The sequence below is a fragment of the Tympanuchus pallidicinctus genome, unplaced genomic scaffold (genome assembly GCF_026119805.1).
Source record: "Tympanuchus pallidicinctus isolate F22 unplaced genomic scaffold, pur_lepc_1.0 scaffold14, whole genome shotgun sequence".
Lineage (NCBI taxonomy): Eukaryota > Metazoa > Chordata > Aves > Galliformes > Phasianidae > Tympanuchus > Tympanuchus pallidicinctus.
The window spans coordinates 8,381,534-8,404,790 of NW_026294659.1; the positions used below are offsets into that span (position 1 = coordinate 8,381,534).

The following is a 23,257-nucleotide window of genomic DNA, read 5'->3' on the forward strand; positions in this document are numbered from 1 at the left end:
TTAGACACATTTGTGATCACACATTTGTGATCTGCAAAAGCGGTGGAATCCTACCAATAACGAAACAGCAGCAGTAACTTCAGCTGTTCTAACTTCCTATCCAGAAAACTAGTAAGTGAAAGAGACGTGAACAGCCTCAGACATTAGTCTCTTGAAGCTTTACAAAAGAGCTGTTAACCTTAATTCATATGGAGGAGCAACTTAACCAAGTTCTAGTGATAATGTTTGGTTTTATACAGTACTTCATAAACATAGTGGAAGCACTGAAGTCCAGCTTGACTTCTCCATAGTTAGTTAGTTCATGACTACAGAAAAGTGCCTTCCTTAGCAACTAATCCCTTAGTTCTGTTCCGTGACTTTTCTGATGGCTCCTCCATGGACATTTTATTGCAAGTGAGCCCACTGTATTCCTTGAATGTTTGTTTTTAAATACTTTCCCTTCCACTGAATCTGTTAAAAGTCAGGAGAGTGTTTTCTGCTGATAAAACCTAGACCAGGTTTGCTACGGTTTCACAGGAGAGAAAAAGCCTCTCCAGTATTCACTGATCAAACATGCAGAAGCATTTTTTAGCATAGGATACAAATGTGAAATGTATTTATCTAAAGTAGTAAACAATAATAAGATGAAAAGTAGTTTCAAGAGGTCAAAGAGTTTAAAATGTGCAGCTGTACCATACCTGACCAGGAATCATGTGCTTCAGCAGTCGGACCAGAGGAACTTGAGGATCTACTACAGGAAAGTGATTGCGGAGAATAAAATGGATGCAGAACAACTTCCCCACTACTGCGGTCTTCATCTATACAGCAAGATTACAAGCAGCAGTTGAGTATAGCAAGTATAGCACTACTGTCAGCACTCTAACCATTTATAAATATATATCTGCTTTTATACTTTTCCTTACTTTAAGCTCTAATTAAACCAAATAACCTCTCATTTGACTCATGATGAAAATTTCATTTTGGTCATTAGACTTGGAACAAAAACCATTATGTGCATATTTTTTTCCATTAACCGTATCATGTATAAGCTTTGTCTGCATACTTGCTATAAAAGCAATGATCAGAGCAATGCTAGTTCAAGAATTCTGAATCATGAACCAAATATTCTTAAGGGATTTACATCCGCAGATAGAAAAAAAGCTAGGTAATGAGCATGGTCTCCTAGGCGTTTCTGCATGACTCAAGCAACTTTCCAGAAACTTTGACTTTTAAATTTAGCTAGTAATGCAGATCTAATGAAAATCTCAAAGGAAAAAAAAAATCATGACATGAAACTCCAAGAGGATGTGCTGGGTGACTAACTGGCCTTAGTACACTGCAATATTTCAGAAACCTTTATAGTCTATGTAATAAGCACAGTTAAAGTCTGACCCACAAACATATCATTTGACAGTTTTGATTGGTGCTGTTTGGAATACTAATCTAGACTCTGATTACAAAATTGAAATCCTAGTATAACTACTGCTGCCTGAGGAGACACGGCAGTGCAAAGCTTTAACATATACTGACAACTATAGCTGGTACAGATATTCTATAAATAACTAATTTTGATGCATTAAGGTACAGGAAGATTTAAATACTGGATTATTAGGAAGTATGAAATGTAGCAATTTAATAGTTTAAACATCCAAAAAACAATGCTTCTATTTAATGGTATATGCAGCTTGCTCTGAAAGTAATGCCTCCTACTTATTTCCATGGAAAAGACAACAGATACAAAGAGCACAATAACAGTAATTGATAGAGAAGAGTCACAGCTGCGAAGAACTATTTTTCGAAATAGTCACCACCATCAGCTATTCATTTACACCACTGGTGAACACGAGTCTGCAATCCACCCTCATAAAAAAATGCACAGTCATCCAGAACTGCTGAAATGTAGTCATCCAGTGCTGAAATGTACCGCCCACTGCCTCACTGTGTTCACATTCACTGTTTGGTCTCCTTAAGCATTCAGCAAGGGTTGGTGAATGTCTGTGGGTGCCATTTTTTCCATTTGGAAAGATTCAGTGTCCCACATTCTCTTCATACGCACTTCCGTGTCAGATGCCAGTGTGTCAGACTGCCCCTCGGCTGCCATCTGTCACATGGCAAGAAAGTGTAACAGAATGTTGGCAGGAAGGTTCAGCCCCCACTGCCATACCACCAACAGCTGCTTCTGATGTCATGGGCCAACATAATCAAACAGGAGGCATTACTTTCAAAGCAGCCCTTAAATAAGACATGCTTTACGACATAATTTTTTTGAACACACATCCAAGAACCTGAGTAATTTTTCAAGTTGTCTCATCTTAAATACCAATTAAAAAAATCAAAATGTTCAAAACAAATGGCTTTCTCTTTAGAATAAATATGAATATATGTAAAACAAGATTTTGCTGATTCTGCTTTTCATTTTAAAAAATGACCACGTAAGGAAAAATAACTTCCACAGTGGAATCTTTGTGTAAGCACAGGCATGAGGAACTGCATTTCTTAATCAATAATTTCCATGTATCCATGAAAAAATTTATCCTGAGATCACAAGTCAGCTCAATTTCATTCTCAAAAATTAATCCCATCTTTTTTTTTTTTTTTTCTTTTTTTTTTTTTTCTTTTCTCAACTTCTGAAGGCCAAAACCCCCTATCTTCCTATCATTTTTTTAAGTATTCTCTTTCCTTCACTCTTCCTTCACATAACAGATATTAAACAAGGAAGTAAAAAGATTTATAAATAGCAGCACAGGAAATACTCGGAGTGGAAAACAAACCTCACTTGCCTACTCTTGAAAAAATACATCTTAGAACTACATGACATAAAACAGGACACGGAGGTAGGTTTCAAGGTAGGGCGTACAACCAGTATATAAACTAGAGCAAATGCATTAATATTTTTATCTACTAGAAATAATTTTTATCTACTAGAAAGATGAATGCAGAACATTTTACACTGCAGAGTGGTTTATAATGAGAAAATGCAGTAATAGATGGCCATTGGTGCAGCACAAGTTTCATAGTTTAACCCTGTATTACTATATTCATGCATTCGTCACTTCGCAGAAGAGCTCTACTGGATCACCCACTCTGAATACACACACATAAACCTCACCAGGATTTACAAATATTAATGCTAGATCCACGTAGGTTACGCTGCAATCTGATCTAACATCCTATCATAGGATCAAAGGGCTTTCTGCTAGCTACCTCTGATATCAGATTCCAAAGCAAAAGAGTAACCCCAGTGTGATTTCTAATGACATACACACATCCAAAAGAGAAGAAAAAACTCTGCATGTTTATTTTATTTTTTAAATTTTTGATTGCTGGCATGGTTATTCACAGGTATAGGGGCAAAAAACAGAAGAGCGTGTCGTTAGATATGCAAAAGGAAAGGCTTATTGAATCGGTTTCAAAGGCACTATACTGTATGGATATGGCTCAGTCACATTAAACATTAAACAGCATTTCACACCAAAATAATCTGTACAAAGGCGTAAGATAGACCCAAGGAATTTAACCACAAGTATTTTCAAAGCCCATAAAATGACACTGTAAACAAACAAATAAGGAATCAATAAAAAACAGAAATATTCAGTTTTAATGGCCTCAGCTCTTTGGCTTAACCCTTAAGGGAAAGTTACAAAGCCTCTCCAAAAACCAACTCTAGAAAAATGATCAATTAGCCACAAAATGAATAAATATTTATAATAGACAACACTTTTTTCCCACTTTCTCATCTTCACTAATTTGTAACATGATCCACCCATGATACATGAACTACCATCTGTATATGAAAAAATAATTGCATCTCCTTGCTAATCTCTTTTTCAGCTTCAAAAGCAAACTAACTCTTTTCTCTCAGGTAGTCTGAGTAACACATATTTTAAGTCAAAGCAATCTTAGAAACCAGTCTTCAAAGTGAAATCTACTCTAAGGAATGATTTGCTTACCCAAAAAACTTGTCTGTTTCATGAAAATATACCAGATAGCAACTGAAGAAAATATACTTTACCCCATACTTAAACTCCCTTTAGCAGGAGGTCGGACTAGATGACTGCCAAAGGTCCCTTCTGATCTACGTTCCTAATCTCTTCTGATAAACACAGATACACACAAAGAAACTGCAGAACACTGAGACCGGAAAGAGAGAGACTGAGAATTGGTGGGGCAGGCAGAGACAGACACAGGCAGCCAGAGAGACACATTACAGATTTCTAGTCTGTGATGATGGATTTTAATAGGCCTTAAAATACTGCTATGCTCTCCAGTCTTCTAGGATGGCAATTAAAAATACTGAAAACCATTCCCAAAAGTCAATTAATGACAGCATCTTGCCACATCGTGTAACTTTCTTCTCCTTTGCTTTCTTCAAAAAATATCTAGCTGTTGACCCAGAGACAACCACATTCTATCAATATAATATAAATCATGCTAATTTGGTGTCTGTCAGTTGAGCTCTTTACTTATATTTTAAAAACTTCACAATACTTTAAGATCTTGTGATGTCTAATATTTTTCAATAAACATTATCTACTCATCTGTATGGGTTTATCTCTTTTCAACAACAAAAAAGAAGCTATTAATCTGTTTTAAATACTTAATTGCAGCATCATTATGTAATTAATGAGGCAAAAAACTATCCTAAGGATAGCATGCCTGCTACCACACTGAAAGCACTGATAACAATAATGGAGATGCTCCCGACATAATACAATATGAAGAGGCAGAATGCTGACTACTCACTGCTTATCAAAGAAATTTGTTGTTCAGAGCAACGCAAAGCCAAATACGAGTGTACAGTAAGAAGGCAATTCTCTGCTGTTGCAGCAACCTGAAGTGAAAACCTGTTCAAAACAAAACACAGAGTAACAGTTTTCTACTTAGCCATGCCAATCAAAATATGTCAACACAAGAAGACAGGAAATATTCAGACCCACTTCTTTTCTTCTCTATCCTGGTTCAGTAACTAAGCATGTGGATGAGGTTGCACATGCTGAAACAGGAAGGGTAGCATATCTCCACATCAGATTTTATTTACTATGGAGCATGAGTATATCACTAATCCAAAACTTCAAGAGTTAAAAAAGAATTTGTGAAATAAATGAACTCTGTCTCTGAAAAGCAGTTAAATACAGCTGATAGCTATAAGCCTACTAAAAAGAGAATGCTAAGGTAAAGTTTAGGCACATTTCCCAAAGAAGGTGACAATGTTTTCTTTCATGAAACACTGAGACCTGGGACAAGAAAAGAACTGGAAGGATTTAGTAACTGGCTACCTTTTAATGATCATATCTCAGTTTCATTACATTTTTTTAGAAGCTAAGATCAATCATATTATGTCTTCCTGAACTTCCAACCATGAACAAAATCAGAAATAGCATGAGATTCCCCAGTTGCCCATTTTTGTCAACAATGATCACAGCAATGCATCTACCCACCACATGAAAGGTGGGTGACCTATGGGCGCAGGAGAGGCCCATGAAGGAGCAGGCTGTCTCCCTGCAGAAGTGCTGGGCAAGCTGCAGACTCTGTGAAGCCCATGTGGAAATGGCTCAGGCAGAGTGACAATGTGGCAGGGACCCACGTGAGGCAGGGGCAGAGAGTGACCAGGGAGGACAGCACAGACAAACCGTTATGGACTGACCATAGCCCCCATTCCCCATCCCACACATCCATCTCCATTCCCTGTGCCTCTCAAGATGGATGAGGAAGAACATGAATGGGAGGAAGGTACTTTTGGTTTGCTTTTATTTATTACTGCTCTTTTCCCTTCTTCCCTTCCCCATGATATTTTCTCCCCCTGTTCTTTTGAGGGAGTGAAAGTAGGGCATAGTAGTATTTTAGTTGTGTGTTGGTGTTAAATCACACTGAAAGGCTTTTTTTAATTTAGATTTTTCAAGTTGAAGGAAATAATAGTCATAACTAAACATTTCTTCCATTTCCTTTATACTTGGTCAAGACTTCTGAATTTTGTTATCTTTTTTGTATTCAGCCTTGTGAAATGAAAAATTTACTCTGCTTTGGAGGGAAAAAAAAAAAAAAGAATAGAGATTTAAAGCAGTAATTGAAATTAACTGCAAATTCTCATGTAAGACAGTCATTAAATAAACATTAATGCATTTTCTTATTATCCATTTAATGTAATCTATGCACACAGTAAATTACTTGCCTACAGGAGAAATATATTTTTTATCTGTTTCCTTTTACAGCTATAGAGAATTATTTTTCCCGTAAAACATAATTGCTGTGTCAAAGGCAAACAATGTCAATGTGCTGCCAAATTCAACAGTATCTATCCCTTAAGCCAGGGCCAATCTGATTTACAGGAAAAAAATTGCTATTATTTGCATGGATTTAATATGAACTATGCAAATCAACTGAAATTTTAAGCCTGGATTTAGAAAAGCAAAACAGTGTAAAATATAAAGTAGCATCCTTATCCATGTAGTTAAAGACAGGATATATTTTACCTAAATAGGTAAACATTTCAACTCCATCCTGTAACAACATAAAATGATGTAGTTTAACATTTCTTCAAATAATTAAAAATATAATTTTATTGCTTTGAAAATGGAAATACAAAGGGAGAATATCTGAAAAATTAATGTCTTCAGTAACTGATGCTGTAAAATATCATGGCCTATCAAAGGACCCAGGAACCTAATCAAGACCAGTTTCATCTTATATGGGTCATGTCTTACTTCCATTGTTCCATTTTTTAAAGCTTGAGAAGGCCTCAAAATCGTATCTTCTTAAAAGACTTTATTTAACAGAGTAGTTCAGATTCATTAGTCACGCATTTTGAAACTAAACGCTCCAAGGCCTACACAGCTAGCTGAGTCAGGTTTGAGGTTCACAGAATCACACAATCACCAAGATTGGGAAAGACCCACAGGATCACCCAGTCCAACCATCCACCGATCACCAATAGCTCTCACTAAACCATGTCCCTCAACACAATGTGCAAACGTTCCCTGAACACCTCCAGTGCCGGTGACTCCACCACCTCCCTGGGCAGCCCATTCCAGTGCCTGACCACTGCCCCAGGGAAGTGGTATTTCCAACACATTTTTTGTGTGTGTGAAATTACACATAATTTCAGACACATTCCATACATCTCTCATGAACAGCAAGGAGGGAGAAGAAAGAAGGTTAAAAATAAAACAGATTGCAAGTGCAGATTAGAGTGGAATTTCAATGCACAGAACATATTAACAGTTTTAAAGAATCAGAAGTATATGTTTCAGGTTAGAGACTCAGGTGCCTACTTAGACTTTTCCAATAGAAGTTAAGAATTCTTTCTGGTTGAGATAAAAACAATTCCTTCCAAAAGCCAACAGGAATAATTTTACTGCACTAACAGCACACATTGTTTTTCATAGTGTCTTATTTCATTCATTTCTGTTCATATCGGCTGTTCCTAAAGCCCATACCAACATTCAGCTCAGTGACAGGAAATCAAATATCTGTCAGCAAACCAACATTGTTAGTATTGTCTTAAAAAAAAAAAAAACCACCACATTTTAAAAGAATACAGCATTTTAAAGATAATTGGCCATTCTTTAAAGTAATTTTTTTTTACCTTAATTTTAAAAGACATGGATTCCTTTTATTGTTACTATGATGACTTTTATTTTGCACCTCTTTTTGAAAAACTCGTAAAGTTTGCATTTAAATTGAGGATGGTCTCCTTTATTTCATTTTAATGACAAATATGGAAAAGATCTTATTACACAGAGCAGAAAGGATTATTTGTCTATAATAAGATGTAAGAAGCTGCTAGTGCACCCCATAGAAAGTTATTTTAATTAAATGTTGTCTCCTCAGCAGCTATATTTCAGATCTCATCATATGCCCAGATTATCCTTTCCTCATAATTACTTCAAGCTTTAGCACACAGTTATGAATCACATCCTATACAATGATTAAATCTTACAACTAAATAAAAAGAATAAGGGTTTCTTGCCTGATGATCTGCACACAGAAATCTGAAGAACTATTCCAATATGATCAGCTACAACTCAAGTGTGCGCAGCCCTTACTTCAAAACAAAATAAAATTTATTATTATGCTTTAAAAAAGCATGTTCTATGCTGGAGTGTGAGATATTTCTCCCTTTATTGAAAACAGAAACTGCAGGAACAGCTTTTCCATCACACTCTCCTTCATACACACACACTTATTCATCCCACAAAGGAAAGAGATGAACTAAATAGACAAATACTGAACACACAATACTGTATTTGATCTCCATTTACCAGAGGAAGAGGAGACCTTCTGAATAGTTTTTCGCCATTAAAGATGCTTAAAAGACAGATCACTACTTTTAAAAATCAACCTAATATGTATGAATTTCATGCCTCTATCTGTCCTCATCACTAAATAGATTCCAACTGTGGAAAAATACAGTTGTCGTTAACAGAACTAAAGTAAAAAAGGAAGAGTTCTATATGTTCATCTGAGTTAGAACCACAAGTGTTTTAAAGAGAATTAGACCACATAAATTCTTAAGTATTTTTTAAATATAGAACTTACATTCCCACATAACTCTGGAAAATTAAAAAAAAAAAAGTAAAACATAAAGCATGTTTCACTTGTCCTTTGCTCTGATAGGGCCTGCTCTAACCAAGCACAGAAGACTGATTTATGTAGCACTAAGGGAGATGACATCAACCAGTTTCTCATGTTTTGTCAGGCAGAACTAGTGATCAGAAAACAACTCAGCTAGAATATAAAGAAAGAGAAATGAAAAAAGAAAGACACAGATGGAAGGATAACAAATTACAGCTCATTTGCAAAATTTAATTCCGATTTGTAATGCAGATGCCCTTGTCTCACCATCTTTACTTGGTGAGTACCTCTAAACAGTTCTACTTTATTAGTCTTTAAAACAACTAAAATAACTTAAAGGCCTGCTAAGTTATTTAGACCTGTCTCTTCTTGAATTCTTAGATACAATGGGAATGTCTGAAGCTTTTGATAGGACTGAAAATTGAGCAATTCTTCTAATATGTAAAGATTTACAAGTACATGATAAACGTCAACATCTTCTCCTAATATAACTACGATAAAACCAGAAAAAAGACTCCACACTGTCATAAACATTTCATTGCTTAAAATAATAATTTTCAGACATTCTAGTTTGCCTCAAGCCAAAATCTTATACCACACTGAAATCCAGCATAGAATGCCTGCAACATTTTAATAAGGTATTTCAGAAGAAGTAGACTACTTTGAAATAGAAATCGTCAGGATTTGTTGAATCAAAAACATGTGCCTCCAAAGGAATCTTAGAAAACAGAAGAATTACCAGTAAAGGTATAAATAAAACAAGACCTTAACATGGCAACTTAGATAAATTTTAGTTTAGGGACCAAAGTTGAATTTGTGTTTAGGAATTGAAAAACAATTGAGAAAAAAAAATCCATTTTTAAGTTTCTTTTTTTTTTTTTTTCTTCCAGAATTCTTGCATGCCTTTAGCCAGCCAACTTGTATTACAATTCCTATTTTATATCCTCTTCTAACAGTTTTGACCATACCCCAAGTGAATTTGAATTGCACATATTACCTGTTTTCATCTTTATCAATGAAGAATATATTCCCTAAAAATGACACTGGAGTAGATGATTTGAAGCTGATATGACAAATTAGTTCCATGTTTGTGCCATCTGATGAAAGAACAATATCTTGTCCTTCTGGGAATTGTATAGAAAAAGGGGAAATCCTGTCACCATCTTCAAGTTCAAGCTCTGGAAGTTCAACCTGAATTCGTGTTTTCCTGTGTTAAAAATAAATAGCAATGGCAATTGTGTACAGAGGATGAGGGGAATGAATTTGATTCACAGATTCATACATCTATGAAACTGCTTTTTACAATTAAATAAGGAATAACTTCAGTTTGGACATACACATCAAGTACAACCAATTTCTCTTAGATTTGTTCTGCACACGTGTACCTCAGCATTTTAGGATTAACCACAATAACTCAACATCCAAACAAAGAGTAATTTCTACTCATTGCGAAAAGACTTAAATGTTACTTCCTTTGTCAGAGGTTTCCTAAACCTAAATCTTTCACATTTATATATTAGGTTACATTATCACATTAATATGCATGCAAGTTTTTGGTCTTTTTTAATGGGTTTTTTGTGTTCTTTTGTGTTTTTTTTTTGTTTTGTTTTGTTTTTTATGACAGCAGTATAAAGTGGAAATTTGTAAGATATATCAAGACCCTTTCCCTGGTTATGTAATTTTAGGTTCTAGTTCTGAAATGACAATGCAAGTCAGTCCAGACCAATTTGGAATTCTTTCAGATGCAATCATCAAGTAACTTCATTTTACTTCACAAAGAAAAATGAGTTCACTATTTCAGGAGAGAATAGAACACAAGAATCACTCGAATTTTGTAATAAACTTATTTTGATATTTTTACCTTAAATAATCTTGCGGAATAATTTTGATGGTCGTTTCAGTTTTCACATCCAGAGGAACAGGCATCAGCATAAGGAAGGGAGGATCAAAATGTATTTTTGATGACTTGACAGTACCAGACAATGTTACTTTGTAATGTGATGGATTATCGTTTACACACACTGACATTTCAGATGTATATGTCCCAGGACAAGCTGTTAAAGTTTTTTAAAAATATATTTTTTACTATAAATTCAACAACTAAAAGAGTTACAATAAGTACTTTAAAAAACAGTCACCAATTCTATTTCTTAATTGAAACATAGTTTAACAAACAGCAAGTGTTATATCAGAAGATGTATTTGTTAAGTAAATTCAGAATAATTGCTTTAGAAAACCACAAATCCAAGAACTTATCACAAATTTTTGAAATTCTTATTCTCCATTAAATTTTTTCCTTGTGTTACATCTCATGTGATCCTGCTCACTGCTGCAAGACATCTTTCTATTAGATGGCAAAAGCATACTTTCTTTTATTGATAACGTAAAGCAAAGCACTGCCTTTACCAACTGTTAGACTATCAAACTGTTACTCAAAGAAGAAAGAGCCATTTTCCAAATTTTCAGTTATTCCCACCTGCTGAAAAATTAGCAAAAGAAAACTATTTTCACCAACTGATGAATACCTCTTGTGTTTAGAAACAAATCCTTAAGGCATTTTCTAAGACAACCCAAACAGTTGAAACTTTTCATTATTTAGAGAAACAGATTTTCCTTCAACTCCCCAGTGTTAACAGATTAATGAGCATGGAAACATCCTCACTTAACATTTAAGAAGGAAAGTGATAGCAAAACAAGTAATTTCGTATGTAATATGTCTGGACAAGCACGTGTTACTTAAAACAATATATATGTAACCAGTACTTCTGTGATTAGTTCAACTAACTTTACAGATAATTATTTTCTTCAAATTATTTTCTGCTCCTCAATTTTGTATCAGATGTCACTCACTTTGCACCCTCATAACCCACTTAAATATTTCCAGTTTAGTTATGGCATGAATTATCCATAAGTCCAGCATATTACATATATACACCTTCAAACTAAATGGATGCCAGTGAAAATTTTGTGTACACTGTTATACAGACTTGAAAACCAAGAAGGTATAGTTAGTTAAAAGCTAAAGATAAGCCCTAAAAAAAAAAGTGCAGAACTGTTAAAAGTCAATCATATAAGCTCTTCAGTAGGAAAAACTCTAGAAGATGGTGGTTGTAATGTTCACTATGCCTATTACATAATCAACCCATCTTCCAGAGGCAGTGAATCATGTTCATTTAATAATTATGAATTATTATTCTAAATATTGTGGAACATTTTAAGAAATTGCTTCAAAGCATAATCAAGCTTCTTTTTAAGGCTTGTTCTTCCCCGTATAGTAAAACCTTACCCTGCATACCTATGAAGTTGATTACAAGCTCTTCATTAATTGTTTCTATAGTATGGGTTTTGTTCTACCTAGTTTTCTACTAGAAGAGTAATTAATTTCAATGAAGATATATTACAAGAGGGCTACAGATCATGGGAAGACATTTTGAAGATCAAATTAAGAGCAACTGGCTTTTACAATTATTTATGATTTTCTGTAAATAAAAGAAATAGTAAAAACTATTAATACAAAAATACAAATGATTTTCACTGAATCATTCTAATATTCATGTTCTGAAATTTCTCTTCTGGTATATGTTGTCAATTGCCACCTTTCTACATACTCCCAAGTTTTTCTAGAAATCTATCTTATGCTTTTAACTTGGTGTCTGCTTGCCTGAGCAAACTACTCAGAAAATAATATACCTAACTGATTTTACATCTTTTTGAGGAAGGAAATTTCTATTCTTATTTAAGTTCTGCCTATTTAAAAAGAAAAAATAAAAATCAAGGAATCGCATATGCTCTAAGTATTCTTGGAAAACTTAAGCATTTAAAGTTTACCCAAGTGTACATTAGCAGTATACTGAAAACAAGTCAGGTATCCCAGCCTTTGATGCGTTCTACATGCAAAGTAGATCCAATGTTTTCTATTAGGTTATTTTCTCAGACCTTCAACAAGCCCTTTACTCACATTAACTCAAAGATCAAAAGAAGTGCTAGTCAACATTCGCTATGAAAACTGATTTAAACAGATCTATAAAAATGACAAAACTGTTCAAAATATCTGTAGAAGAACTAACAAGATTACTTACAAGAGCAGAAGAACACATCAATACTGATTTTTTGTCCCGGATCAAGAAATCCCATCTGCTGACTAAATTTAAATACACCGCCTTCTACACTTTTGCCTGCATCGTCACAATTCAACTTCCACGTCAACTGCTGCTTTGAGATATTCTTCAGGTCAAGTTTCTGTAAATACTTACAGAGAAAGAAGAGCATGATGAAAAATGGAAAAGCAGCAAGCACCACAATATTTCAATTATTTCGCAATCAGATCACATTGAAAGCAAGAAAGCACTAGAAATAAATTAAGAACCCAGTTTTCTATAAGGTGAGGAAATGAGCATGCATATCAGCACAGACTAAAAGATTTCCAGTTGTTTGCCACTGCCCTCTATAACTGGGAAAACAAAAAGAATTATGTGAGATAAACAGATCAAAATATTGCTTAGTGAAATATAAATGAGTTTTTGACGGTACAAATGAAGAACAGCAAGAACAGATGATTGGCGACATAAAGACTTCCAGGTCTTCAAATATTTAAATTACAAAAAGTTCAAAAAAAGCTTCCAAAAACAATTTTTTTCCAATCCAGTAAGAAAACAGTGTGAACAACAACAAAATAATCCATTCCTTTATCACAGAACTGCTCTGTCTCACAGTGCCTATGCTTTCTTATACATCAGAAAGCCAGGAGAAGCACAACTCTGAGCTCTAGAAATTTTGTAGTGATCAAAGAAAAACATGAATTCAAAACCTGAACAAAGCAACAACTAGAAAATATTTAAAATACATAAATTATTATGTTTAGACCATGAGTAAGTTTTAAGATCCAAAATACAACAATTTCCAATTCCTTTTTTAAGTAATTAAAAGACACAGGCAGTAACACTTCTGTTTACATACCTGAGAATCCAGACTTTCATCAGGAATATTCGAACGCGTACCACTTGAATGTCGTGTAAATATAAGTTCCGTTGAGGAGAACTCCAGTGGTGACTGAAGTACTGTTGAAAAAATTAAAAATGTTGTACAGTATTGTTTTGACAAATAGATCCCCAAAATGCCTTCATAAAATAACTGTTTCTGAACATATTTAATAGAATTGTTTCTCCCCCTTTTGTAAATCTATGGTTTATTTTATTGTTCCCATATTATAAAAATCACTAAGGTAAGTTTCTGACTTAATGTGACCCTTCAGTCACATTCAAATGATTATAATTTTACACCTACCACATGTATAGCATCTCTCCTTTGTGTAAGGATGCTATACACAGTGTCATGTGATCTTCCTGCTGCAGATGAATTCAAGGACATTCAGACTATATCCACAAGCATACTTGAGAGATCAAAAGCAACAGTCATTAAAAGGAGACCTTAGCAGATCTTCAGGCGTTTACTTTAGTTATATTCATTTGTTTTCTTAATAAAAATTGCAGAATATTACTTTCATATAATTCTATATTCACATCCAAATCCACTAATTTTACTTCCAGACTTACATTATTTTAGTAGTTATAAAATATAGTTGTGACAGTATTCATTAGAAAGGACTTTAAGGACAACAGCATTCCTCTTAATACCATATAGCCAAAATAAAGAAAACATGGCACAGTGTGAAGTCCACAGTGAAGATCTAGAAAAAAAACTAGGATGGATGTTCTAGCAGTATTCAGTTTACTGCCATATTTGGTTAATAAGCTGGGAACCTCTGCAAATTAATATGCTTTTAGAGTAGGAACCTCATCATTTGAATAATGCTTTCACCAAATAATGTGCGACTGTGTCAGTCATAGAACCCCACTCTTTGTAGACATCGTTCTGTGCAAGGAAAACAGCGAGAATGAAGGACTAGCCAGGGCCAAAAGAGGAGATGAGAAACTCCATGAAGAAACTACAACTCTGATCAATTTTTAAAAGACAGCACACATACTGTCTTCACATGGATAATACACACCCTTCCTTTTTGTCTGAATGAGGTAGGAATTGTATTTATCTACTCGGATGCTGAGTTCTCTGTTTTGCTTTTTTGTATATTCAGTGTTTTCTTACACGTCAATAATCAGTCTCTAAGGAAAGTCCTTAAGAGATTAGCAACATCCCAGTCAAAGAAGCACTCTAAAAACCTTGCTTTTACATTTTTATTTTTTACTTCTTTAAAAAGGAAGGGGTGGAAGGTTTACAATTGATTGAAAACATTTATTACATTCAAGTTAAAGGACTGAGTTGAATTCTCTGAGATCATAATGATTCTTTTCTCTGGGCGAACAATTCTGAGTACAAACATTGGATATAAGGTACAGATTGAAGTACCAACTAGACAGTTGTGGGCAGTCTGAATTGATGAGTAATCAAAAAAATCTGTCAGAGGAAAAACAATTATAGGAAAGAAAAATAAATGTGCCACAACACAAAGTAGAAAGAATTAGGTATATTGCCAAATGACAAGTTCGAACTTGCAATATCTTCTTATCCATGTGCAATTTGTAAAGTGATCTGAAAGGATTAATCAAGAACAGACGAATTTTGAATTTTCACAATGTAGTAATTATCAATTTGCTTTCAGTGGTACAAATAATCTGACTAGTTGCCTATAGCTGTATAATTATATGAAATAATGAGTAAACATTTATCTAGACTATCTCTTCACAGTTCCCCATAACATCCCATAAGAATGTAATTCCAATACTCAAATTTAAATAGAAATTATAGCCAATTATAAAGTACTGAAAGCATCATAGATTCATTTTAATATGATTGCTTCTTGTTAGCTACCAATGTAGCTAGTTTGAAGAAAAACCTTTTATTCAATTCTACACCTGCTCTATTTGGCAGAATATTAAACTTACTATAAAGATTTATAAATTCAATAAAAATGGAAAACTGAAGGATTTTTTCTTCTGAATCCATAAACCACTTCTACAATAGCAGTTATTTACTTAGATTCACAATTTTTTAGAGAAACAATCTGTACTAACCTCATACTAATATGCATATTTATTCTGTTTGTTCTTAAACTAAATATACGTGGAAACATTTAATATGAATTTACCTCCCTCACATCTTAAATGATTCCAAAGAAATGTGAGAGACCTTCTTGAGATCACTTTAAGACTTAAATTTTGCATAAGGAAGACTTCCTCTGAAATCTTCAATTAAAGACAAAAATAAATAGGAGCTGCTTGTAGCCCACATTATACATTTTTTTCAGCCAGGTACCCTTCAGTGCTCCTGAGATTTTGTAAACATATGAATAACATTTCAGTAAGATATTCAACACTTAAGTCTCATTCTCAAATAGAGAGTAAATACATATTAAAAATTAAGTTGAGAAAACCTGATGAATTCAAGTAACCACCATATGGAGGTTTGTATATTTGATTGAATCAGACAGGAGAGTAACCAAAAACAGAAACTGTTTTAACAAAAGCAGAGAAGAATTGTTTAAGATACTTATATCTTATTGCAGACAAAGTGCCTGTAAATTTGGATATTCACAAATTCTGAAAGGCCAGAAGAGTACAGTTCCTCGTATGAAAGCAAACAGAAGCAAAAAGACTAAGTCATTATCTCAGATGGGACCAGAGGCATAGAGGCAATTTAAAAGGATTTTAAATATAGCTAGAGCTCATGGTTTTCACAGGCAGAGACTGGAAAAGGATCATGAATGATACACCAGTTTTCTACACAGATGAACTGCTGCCAATGCTGAGATTTATACATTAAGGAGCAGAGATATTAACTGGAGTAAGAACAAAACTGAATTTTGATTTTTATTTTTTTTTTTTTAGTTTTTTGTTTTAATTTAAATCAAAGAATTGGAAAACCGATATAGGAAAACACCCATAGAAAAAAAAAAAAAAAACATATTTCATAGCATATGTGATAGGATTTACATATGCACAGAAAGAAGTTTATATATATTTAAAAATACAAATTTACATTTAAAAAATTTTCACATTTCCAAGAAATTTACAAACTATTCAGTAATTTAATTTTCAGCCTTCCATTCTCATTTTCTGTGTTTTTCTGTGGTTTTTTTTTTTTTTTTTTTTTTTTTTTTTTAAGGAGGAGGAGGGTGCAGTTAAATGGTAATTCTCTGTAATTGGAACACAAGCAAAAATACCACCAGAAATGTAAGCAGCTATCACTTTCTTTAGGTTCCTAGTTTACCTACCAACTGCTTTAACTCTACAGATTGGAATAGCCACAGTCGCTCTCCGTGGCTGTGGAGCAATGACATGCTTTACAGATCCAACAGAAGTTGCAGATGCACTGTGTTGCTGTAGCAATGGAAGGTCATACCAACGAGTGTTAACTGGAAGAATGAAGTTATACGCCGCCACCTAAAGGACATAAATATCATCATGGTCACTTTCCCAAAGCAATTGGTGTTTCTTGAACCATCTGAGCGCTATCACTGTTCCTTATTAATATTTCATAATTATCAAAATTAACATTAAAGTTGATCACAGGAATAGGATTTTCATTACTATTCGTTATCAGTCATTTAACTATGCAGTGAAAAGACATATTCACCCTACCAAGGAAAAAAATTGTATGCTCAAAAGAATCAGGGTTATCAGCACAGCTACAGACAAGGCTTCTGGTAAGTCACTATGCTGCGCTCCTTGGCAATATGAGCAAAGATAAAGATTGGAACTGTGACATAACCGTGAGCAAGGAGGGGGAAACAAAACTATGTAAATTAAGAAAGTCATTTTCAAACGTTGAAGAGAAAGACTCAGCATAAGCAACATGGACGCAAACATTCAAGTGAAGCATGAGTAAAACAGACACTACTAAAACCACCATCATTGAACCTCACTGATTTTGAAGATTCCAAATTCCATTGGTTTTGATCCCAGCAGTAACATCCGCCTCATAAGTGAGGTTTATAGAATTTGAAGATAGTGGTTAATTTCACTGAAAGTTCTCTCCTTCCTCCCTTCTCCCCCACATCCACACACAGCTTATGCACTTGAGAGGCCTAATTTATTTCATAGTGCACTTTTCAAGAAAGCATTTCTTGTCTTTTGTGCAGTCTTTCCAAGGACAAACTTTACAGTATGCTCTCCAGACAAAGAAAAAAAAAAAAAAAAAAAAAAAAGAGGATAACCATAAAAAAGGCAACATAAGAAAAACCAAACCTTCTACCATAAAGCCACTACTGGGATACTTCAAATTCTACAGCTGTTTTCACCTTGAAGGACACTGCAATCTTCAAAAAGGATTCTGGCCTATAAAGTCTGTGTGCTGCTTAAAATATGCAGCAAAGCCAGGTATATAAAGGAGATATAAATCATTTAAAAGCTTCCAAATACCACAGGGAATAGTGCATTGTGCTTTAAAAGTGTGCTATATACACTTTTGTATATATTGCAGTGAGCACAATATATAAATGACAGGAAAAGAAAAAAAAAAAAGGCCCTACCACAAAAAATGAGGCAAATATTCACCTGCAACTGATTCAACACAGAACCTAGATAATGAGAATCAAGAACACAGCATTTATAATGTTTGGAGTTCCAGCAGCATTTGTAAGACAGATTTACAAGCTCCTGGTGAGCAACATGTGCTGAATGTTATGGAATGTATATTTCGTAAGATGACTATGTGCAGCGAGGGGAAATTCTTTCTGGCAAGATCACAGCACTCATATTATCACTGATGATTCAGATCTGAAAGATTTTATGATTAGATTTTATAACACAGAATTGCACTTTGCAAAATTAAGACGATAAATGACATGAAATTTTTTTAGTAACTAATACTGAATTGTATTGTTAGCAAAGACTGAGTTAAAAGCCTGATAGAATTTAAACGTGCTTCTATATTTAATATCATAAAAACCACCACAAAAAATATTCCACATTACATCAGTATAAAATGCAAATAATGGAAAAAAAGCTAAAAAGGATATTTTCCTCACAGAGGTAGAAACTCCTTTCACTTCAAAGCATGTTTGAAATATGTTGTCCTTCACAACAGCGTCTCTTTGCAGCTTTAGACAAACAACTATCTTTTCTCACAGTTGAAAATAAAAAGCATAAAAAGCACATCAAGACTTTGAAATCCATCAAAAATAATTTAAATTATTTTCTGAAAATATATGTGAGGTTTGACAAATTAAAGGTGAACACCTGGTGCATTAGTAACATAGCTGTAAATATACATGTTTAAGAAAGAAACAACTTCAAAGTGAATCAATAAGAGGGAAATTTTCCAGTACTCTCTACTCAAGCTAGAGAGTTTAACAGTTACAGACCAGAACCCATCAGAAGCTTCTATCACGCTCATCAAGCTGTACAATTTTTTATATTGGTCACACGTACCTAGCATTCATCTTCTAAAGTGTAAAATGCAATCTGCTGCATATATCAATGGCTCCCAAGCAGTACGGCTCACCATAAAGAAAAGATGACCGCATATCTCAGCACACATCTCAGGTTTAAAGATTATAGCCAGGCCTGGCAGCTTCCCATAGCCAGCATGGACATCCTATGTGGGCAATTCTAACACTCCAAGTACTACTGCCAAAGCAATGCAGTATAAACAATTTATCTAGAAAATCCTTTCTATTCTTATCATGTACGACAGGCATACAGGCATACAAATATAATTATACAATTTTTCAAGCCCCTGCTTGCTAAGATTACACTGCTTAACATATGTCATGACATAATTGATTATGCAAAAGAGCAGTGCCTATAGCACTACTGTTCTGTGTGTTCAGGTTGGCCAGTAAGAGGTGGAATCTCTCTATCCTTCCAAAACAGCTTTTCAAAATTTGTTTTTCATTCCCAGCATCAGGCCAATGCGTTTTCCTGCTATTGTGAAGCAAGAGTTTTACTTGCTTTGTACTGGCAAACAAAAGCAACAGTTTGATTCACTACACCTAGATGCTCACGTTCACTGAAAGCCTACATTTGCCCTGAAGTTCAGTAGTGTAAAGACAGAGCCAAGACTACTCACAGAAGTGGATTTTCATAATATCAAACAAGTCACATAACTTGTACCTGATTCATACACACCTTTCATTCATTAACTGCACATTAACTAATATGCAGTCAAAATAAAAAATGACTCATATTTATGTGCAGAAATTGTATTATAATCATATACATGTATAAACATCACTGAAACAGAATTGAAAGTTAATTTTTTTCTTAATGCTTTGCAACCACAATCATTACTTTTCACAGCAGATTTATTTTTCACTTTCAATCTCTAATACTTCAAAATGAACAATTATCTATTATTTTGCATAATGCACAAAATTAATGACATTTCTTTTAAAAAAAAAAAAATCAAACAAAACCTCTGAAATTATTACTACACTTACAGTCCATGAATTCTCCATAGTTATTTGTTCAGATATTTTTCTGAAGCCTACATTTAATTTTGTAAACCAGAGGACACGAGGAGGAAAGGATAAGAAGCAAGCAGCCTAGTACAAGTTGTTTCACAAACACTCAGAGTTATTAATATACTTTGAAATATTTTTCCTGTCCTGATTTAATGTAATTATGCACATTAATTGGAAAAGAGACCTGATCTGCAAAGTGGGAACCTCAGCAATTCAAATACTTCAAGAGAAGCTTTAAAAAGGTCATGTGCAACAAAGCCTTTTTTTGTTATGTGGTCACCTCCAACAGATACGCTCGTGTAGGAAGCCACGACACAAGATAACAATTCTTTAAATAAAACTTTTTGGCAATATTCCATTTAGTTCTCATTTACAAGAAAAACACATCTCTTTCTTAAAAATTGCTAAATAAATGTTGTAGAATTTTAAGAAAACTTTTTTGATCAAGAAAGCTCAGCTACCCAAATTCATTTGAGAATTTTCAAAATGCCATGGTTAGGTCACAAAGTAGATGGCAGCTCTAAGCCAAACAGTGGAAAGTGAACACAGCTGAGTTCCTTCTGGCCTCAGGCCTAAACACAAAGTACACTGAAATAAACAAAAGGGGAAAATGTTACCCCAAAAGCCATGAGAATATAAAGGCACTTAAAATGAATGCATTCAAAAAAAAATTAAGCAGAATTATCAGACTGAGGGGGGAACAAGATTGAGCAAAAATTTTGCTGTCAAACCCAGGAATCAAACACTTTATTTAGCACAAAGAATACATCGTATCTCCCTAAAATCACAAGACTTGCTCTTACGGTACAACTTCACACAGTCAATCAGTAAACTATCACTTACAATTAACTTAAAACATCTGTGAAAGAAAATATCAATGTATTTATTACATAATTAGCACACTGTACAAATATCTTGAAGCATTCGAAATCACCATTTTGTATGTAGGAATCATTTTAAAATTTATTTATAGCACTAGCAAAATAGATTTCAGCAGTGATTCCAGAATTGTGACAACATTAAAAAAAGAATTACTCTAAAATTTAAACCAAACAGTATAATAAAATGATACTGAAGAACCAAGTGCTTATGCACTGTAGCTGAATACAAAATCTATACACAAGTTTTAAGACTTAACGTTGGCCTTTTGTTAAAACATACACATATTTTAATGCAACCTAAATTTCCTAGCTATTGCTTATAAGCAGCACAACGAATAATGCAACAAGTGTTCAAATCCAGCATTTAAACATTAAAATTAAACTGCAGAGTACAGTACAGAGACGATGCATTAAAAATACTCTGAGTATTTTACAGTTTCACATCTGGTTTTCCATGGAATTTCTTATCTGAGAATTCTGTTCACTAAAAATAAACAATTCCATTATTATCAATGTCAAATAATAAATAAATCAAATACCACCTGCCACTTCCCTGTACAAAGCCTAGGCAATAAGCTCTGACAGTTGAGACTTTGTCCATTTGTCTCCATCAAAGCTCTCATGAGCCTCATTATTGCACAGCTGTGTAATCTGCCTTTTTTCCAAGATGCTGGAATTTGCTTTTTTCCAGCAGATATATATATATATTTTTTTTTTAAAGCAGCACACTCTACACCTTGTTTTTCCTTTTTGCCTTACTAGAACTTGCATGATACTGCTGCTACCAGTGTATTATCCAGCCTCATAAAGCACAATGACAACACAGGAACAAAAATCAACACTGGGCCAATATTCACTGTGCTCACACACTGCCTACTTGTCTTGTACAGAAGAGAGAAACAAAGGGCACCTTAGTGTTACCTAGATAGGTAGCAAAATCTAGTTTGCAGAATATGGGTCAAAGACAGAAAAACCTTACTTCTTGAATAAGGATCAGGGGAACTCCAACAAGTATACGTTCATATTGCCTATTTATTTATTGCTATTCTTAAAACTAGCATGAAATTTTATTTCAGCATCTGAAATGAAAGCCCTGTATAACAAATCAGACATACAGCAAGCTAAACCGAAGTGGAAAAAAAAAAAAAAAACTGAAATGTAGTCATTGAGAGTAAATTAAAAGTATAACAAAGCAAAAGAGAAAGGATCATTTCTTCTTTATAAAAATGGTATTAAGAAGATTTAGCAGCTTATCCATTTGTATTTTTGTATATTGCTCTCACATACCTCTCTAACAATAAATGCAAATGAATCCCACTGTTAAACTCTTTCTAGTGAGATGGAGAGATTTGTCACCCCTAACACTTTCTGAGAGGCTGGAGAAACAAGAATGAAGCGTGCCTTGCCTGAGCAGCTCCTACACTTAATTTAATTTCACTACTTCTTAGAGCAGTGTGAGAGATATGTCAAAATTTGTTGATGTTATTTTATAAACTCACCAATATATCTCCTCTTTAGGAATTTCCTTTGATGTCACATTTAACTGTGCCTATTACATTTTAATACAAATTGTGGGTGCTATTCAGAGTTTCTGTATGTCTGCATGGAGTAATAGGAACAGGCTCAGGGAAGGACAGCAAAGATGATCAAAGAGCTAAAGCACCTCTCGTGAAGAAAGAGAGGATGAGTTAGGCTTCTTCTGCCTGGAGAAGAGAAGGGTCCAAGAAGACCCCACTGAAACCTTCCAGAACTTAAAAGGAGCTTATAGGCAGGAGGGAGACTGTCTTTTTGCATGGTCTGATAATGACAGGACAAGAGGAAGAGCTTTAATCTAAGAGATGAGATTTAAGTGAGATGTCAGGGAGAAATTTTTTTTCACTGAGAGGGCAGAGAGACTCTGGCCCAGGCTGCCCGAAGAAGCTGTGGGCAAGAAAAATTTTTCTTCCCCCCTAAAATTTATATCATAAATAAAGCAGGCTGCAACTAATATAACCTTGTTTTCATTAGATTACCATACCACTATTCATAAATGACAGTTGGAGATGCTCAGATGACAAATGAAATTACATAATTTCAGAAGACTTCTGAAACAGTAGATAGTCTATATGCCTAATCACTTAAATTTACAGCAACATAAGAAAAAAAAAAACATTAAATCATCCTAACTAGCATGGATTAAAACTAGGAAAGAAAATAACAATAAAGATCAATTATAATTCCGTAGGAAATGAAGTACTAAAAGAGATACAGAATCCTGATTTTGATAGTTTGGAGGGATAAGGTTTATTTAGGATTTTAGAGAGTTAGTATTTCACTAGCCTGGAAGGACATAATTGGCTTTTCTGCTGCAGTACTTTCTAGTACAGTGAAGAATAAAGAATCAGTTTGTACAGCAGGACTATCACCA

General features: G+C 34.2%; 1 protein-coding gene across 1 annotated transcript in view; it reads right to left on the reverse strand.

The window, feature by feature from the left end:
* Positions 1 to 23,257, reverse strand: part of CFAP47 (cilia and flagella associated protein 47) — a 252,315-nt gene that overhangs the window by 192,173 nt on the left and 36,885 nt on the right. Inside the window, exons 23-29 of the mRNA XM_052674366.1 lie at positions 16,778 to 16,946; positions 13,507 to 13,607; positions 12,630 to 12,789; positions 10,412 to 10,604; positions 9,548 to 9,757; positions 4,723 to 4,823; positions 678 to 797 (exon numbers count right to left, since the gene is read on the reverse strand). Coding sequence (XP_052530326.1) covers positions 678 to 797; positions 4,723 to 4,823; positions 9,548 to 9,757; positions 10,412 to 10,604; positions 12,630 to 12,789; positions 13,507 to 13,607; positions 16,778 to 16,946 — 1,054 coding nt within the window. The remainder of the gene's footprint in view (positions 1 to 677; positions 798 to 4,722; positions 4,824 to 9,547; positions 9,758 to 10,411; positions 10,605 to 12,629; positions 12,790 to 13,506; positions 13,608 to 16,777; positions 16,947 to 23,257) is intronic.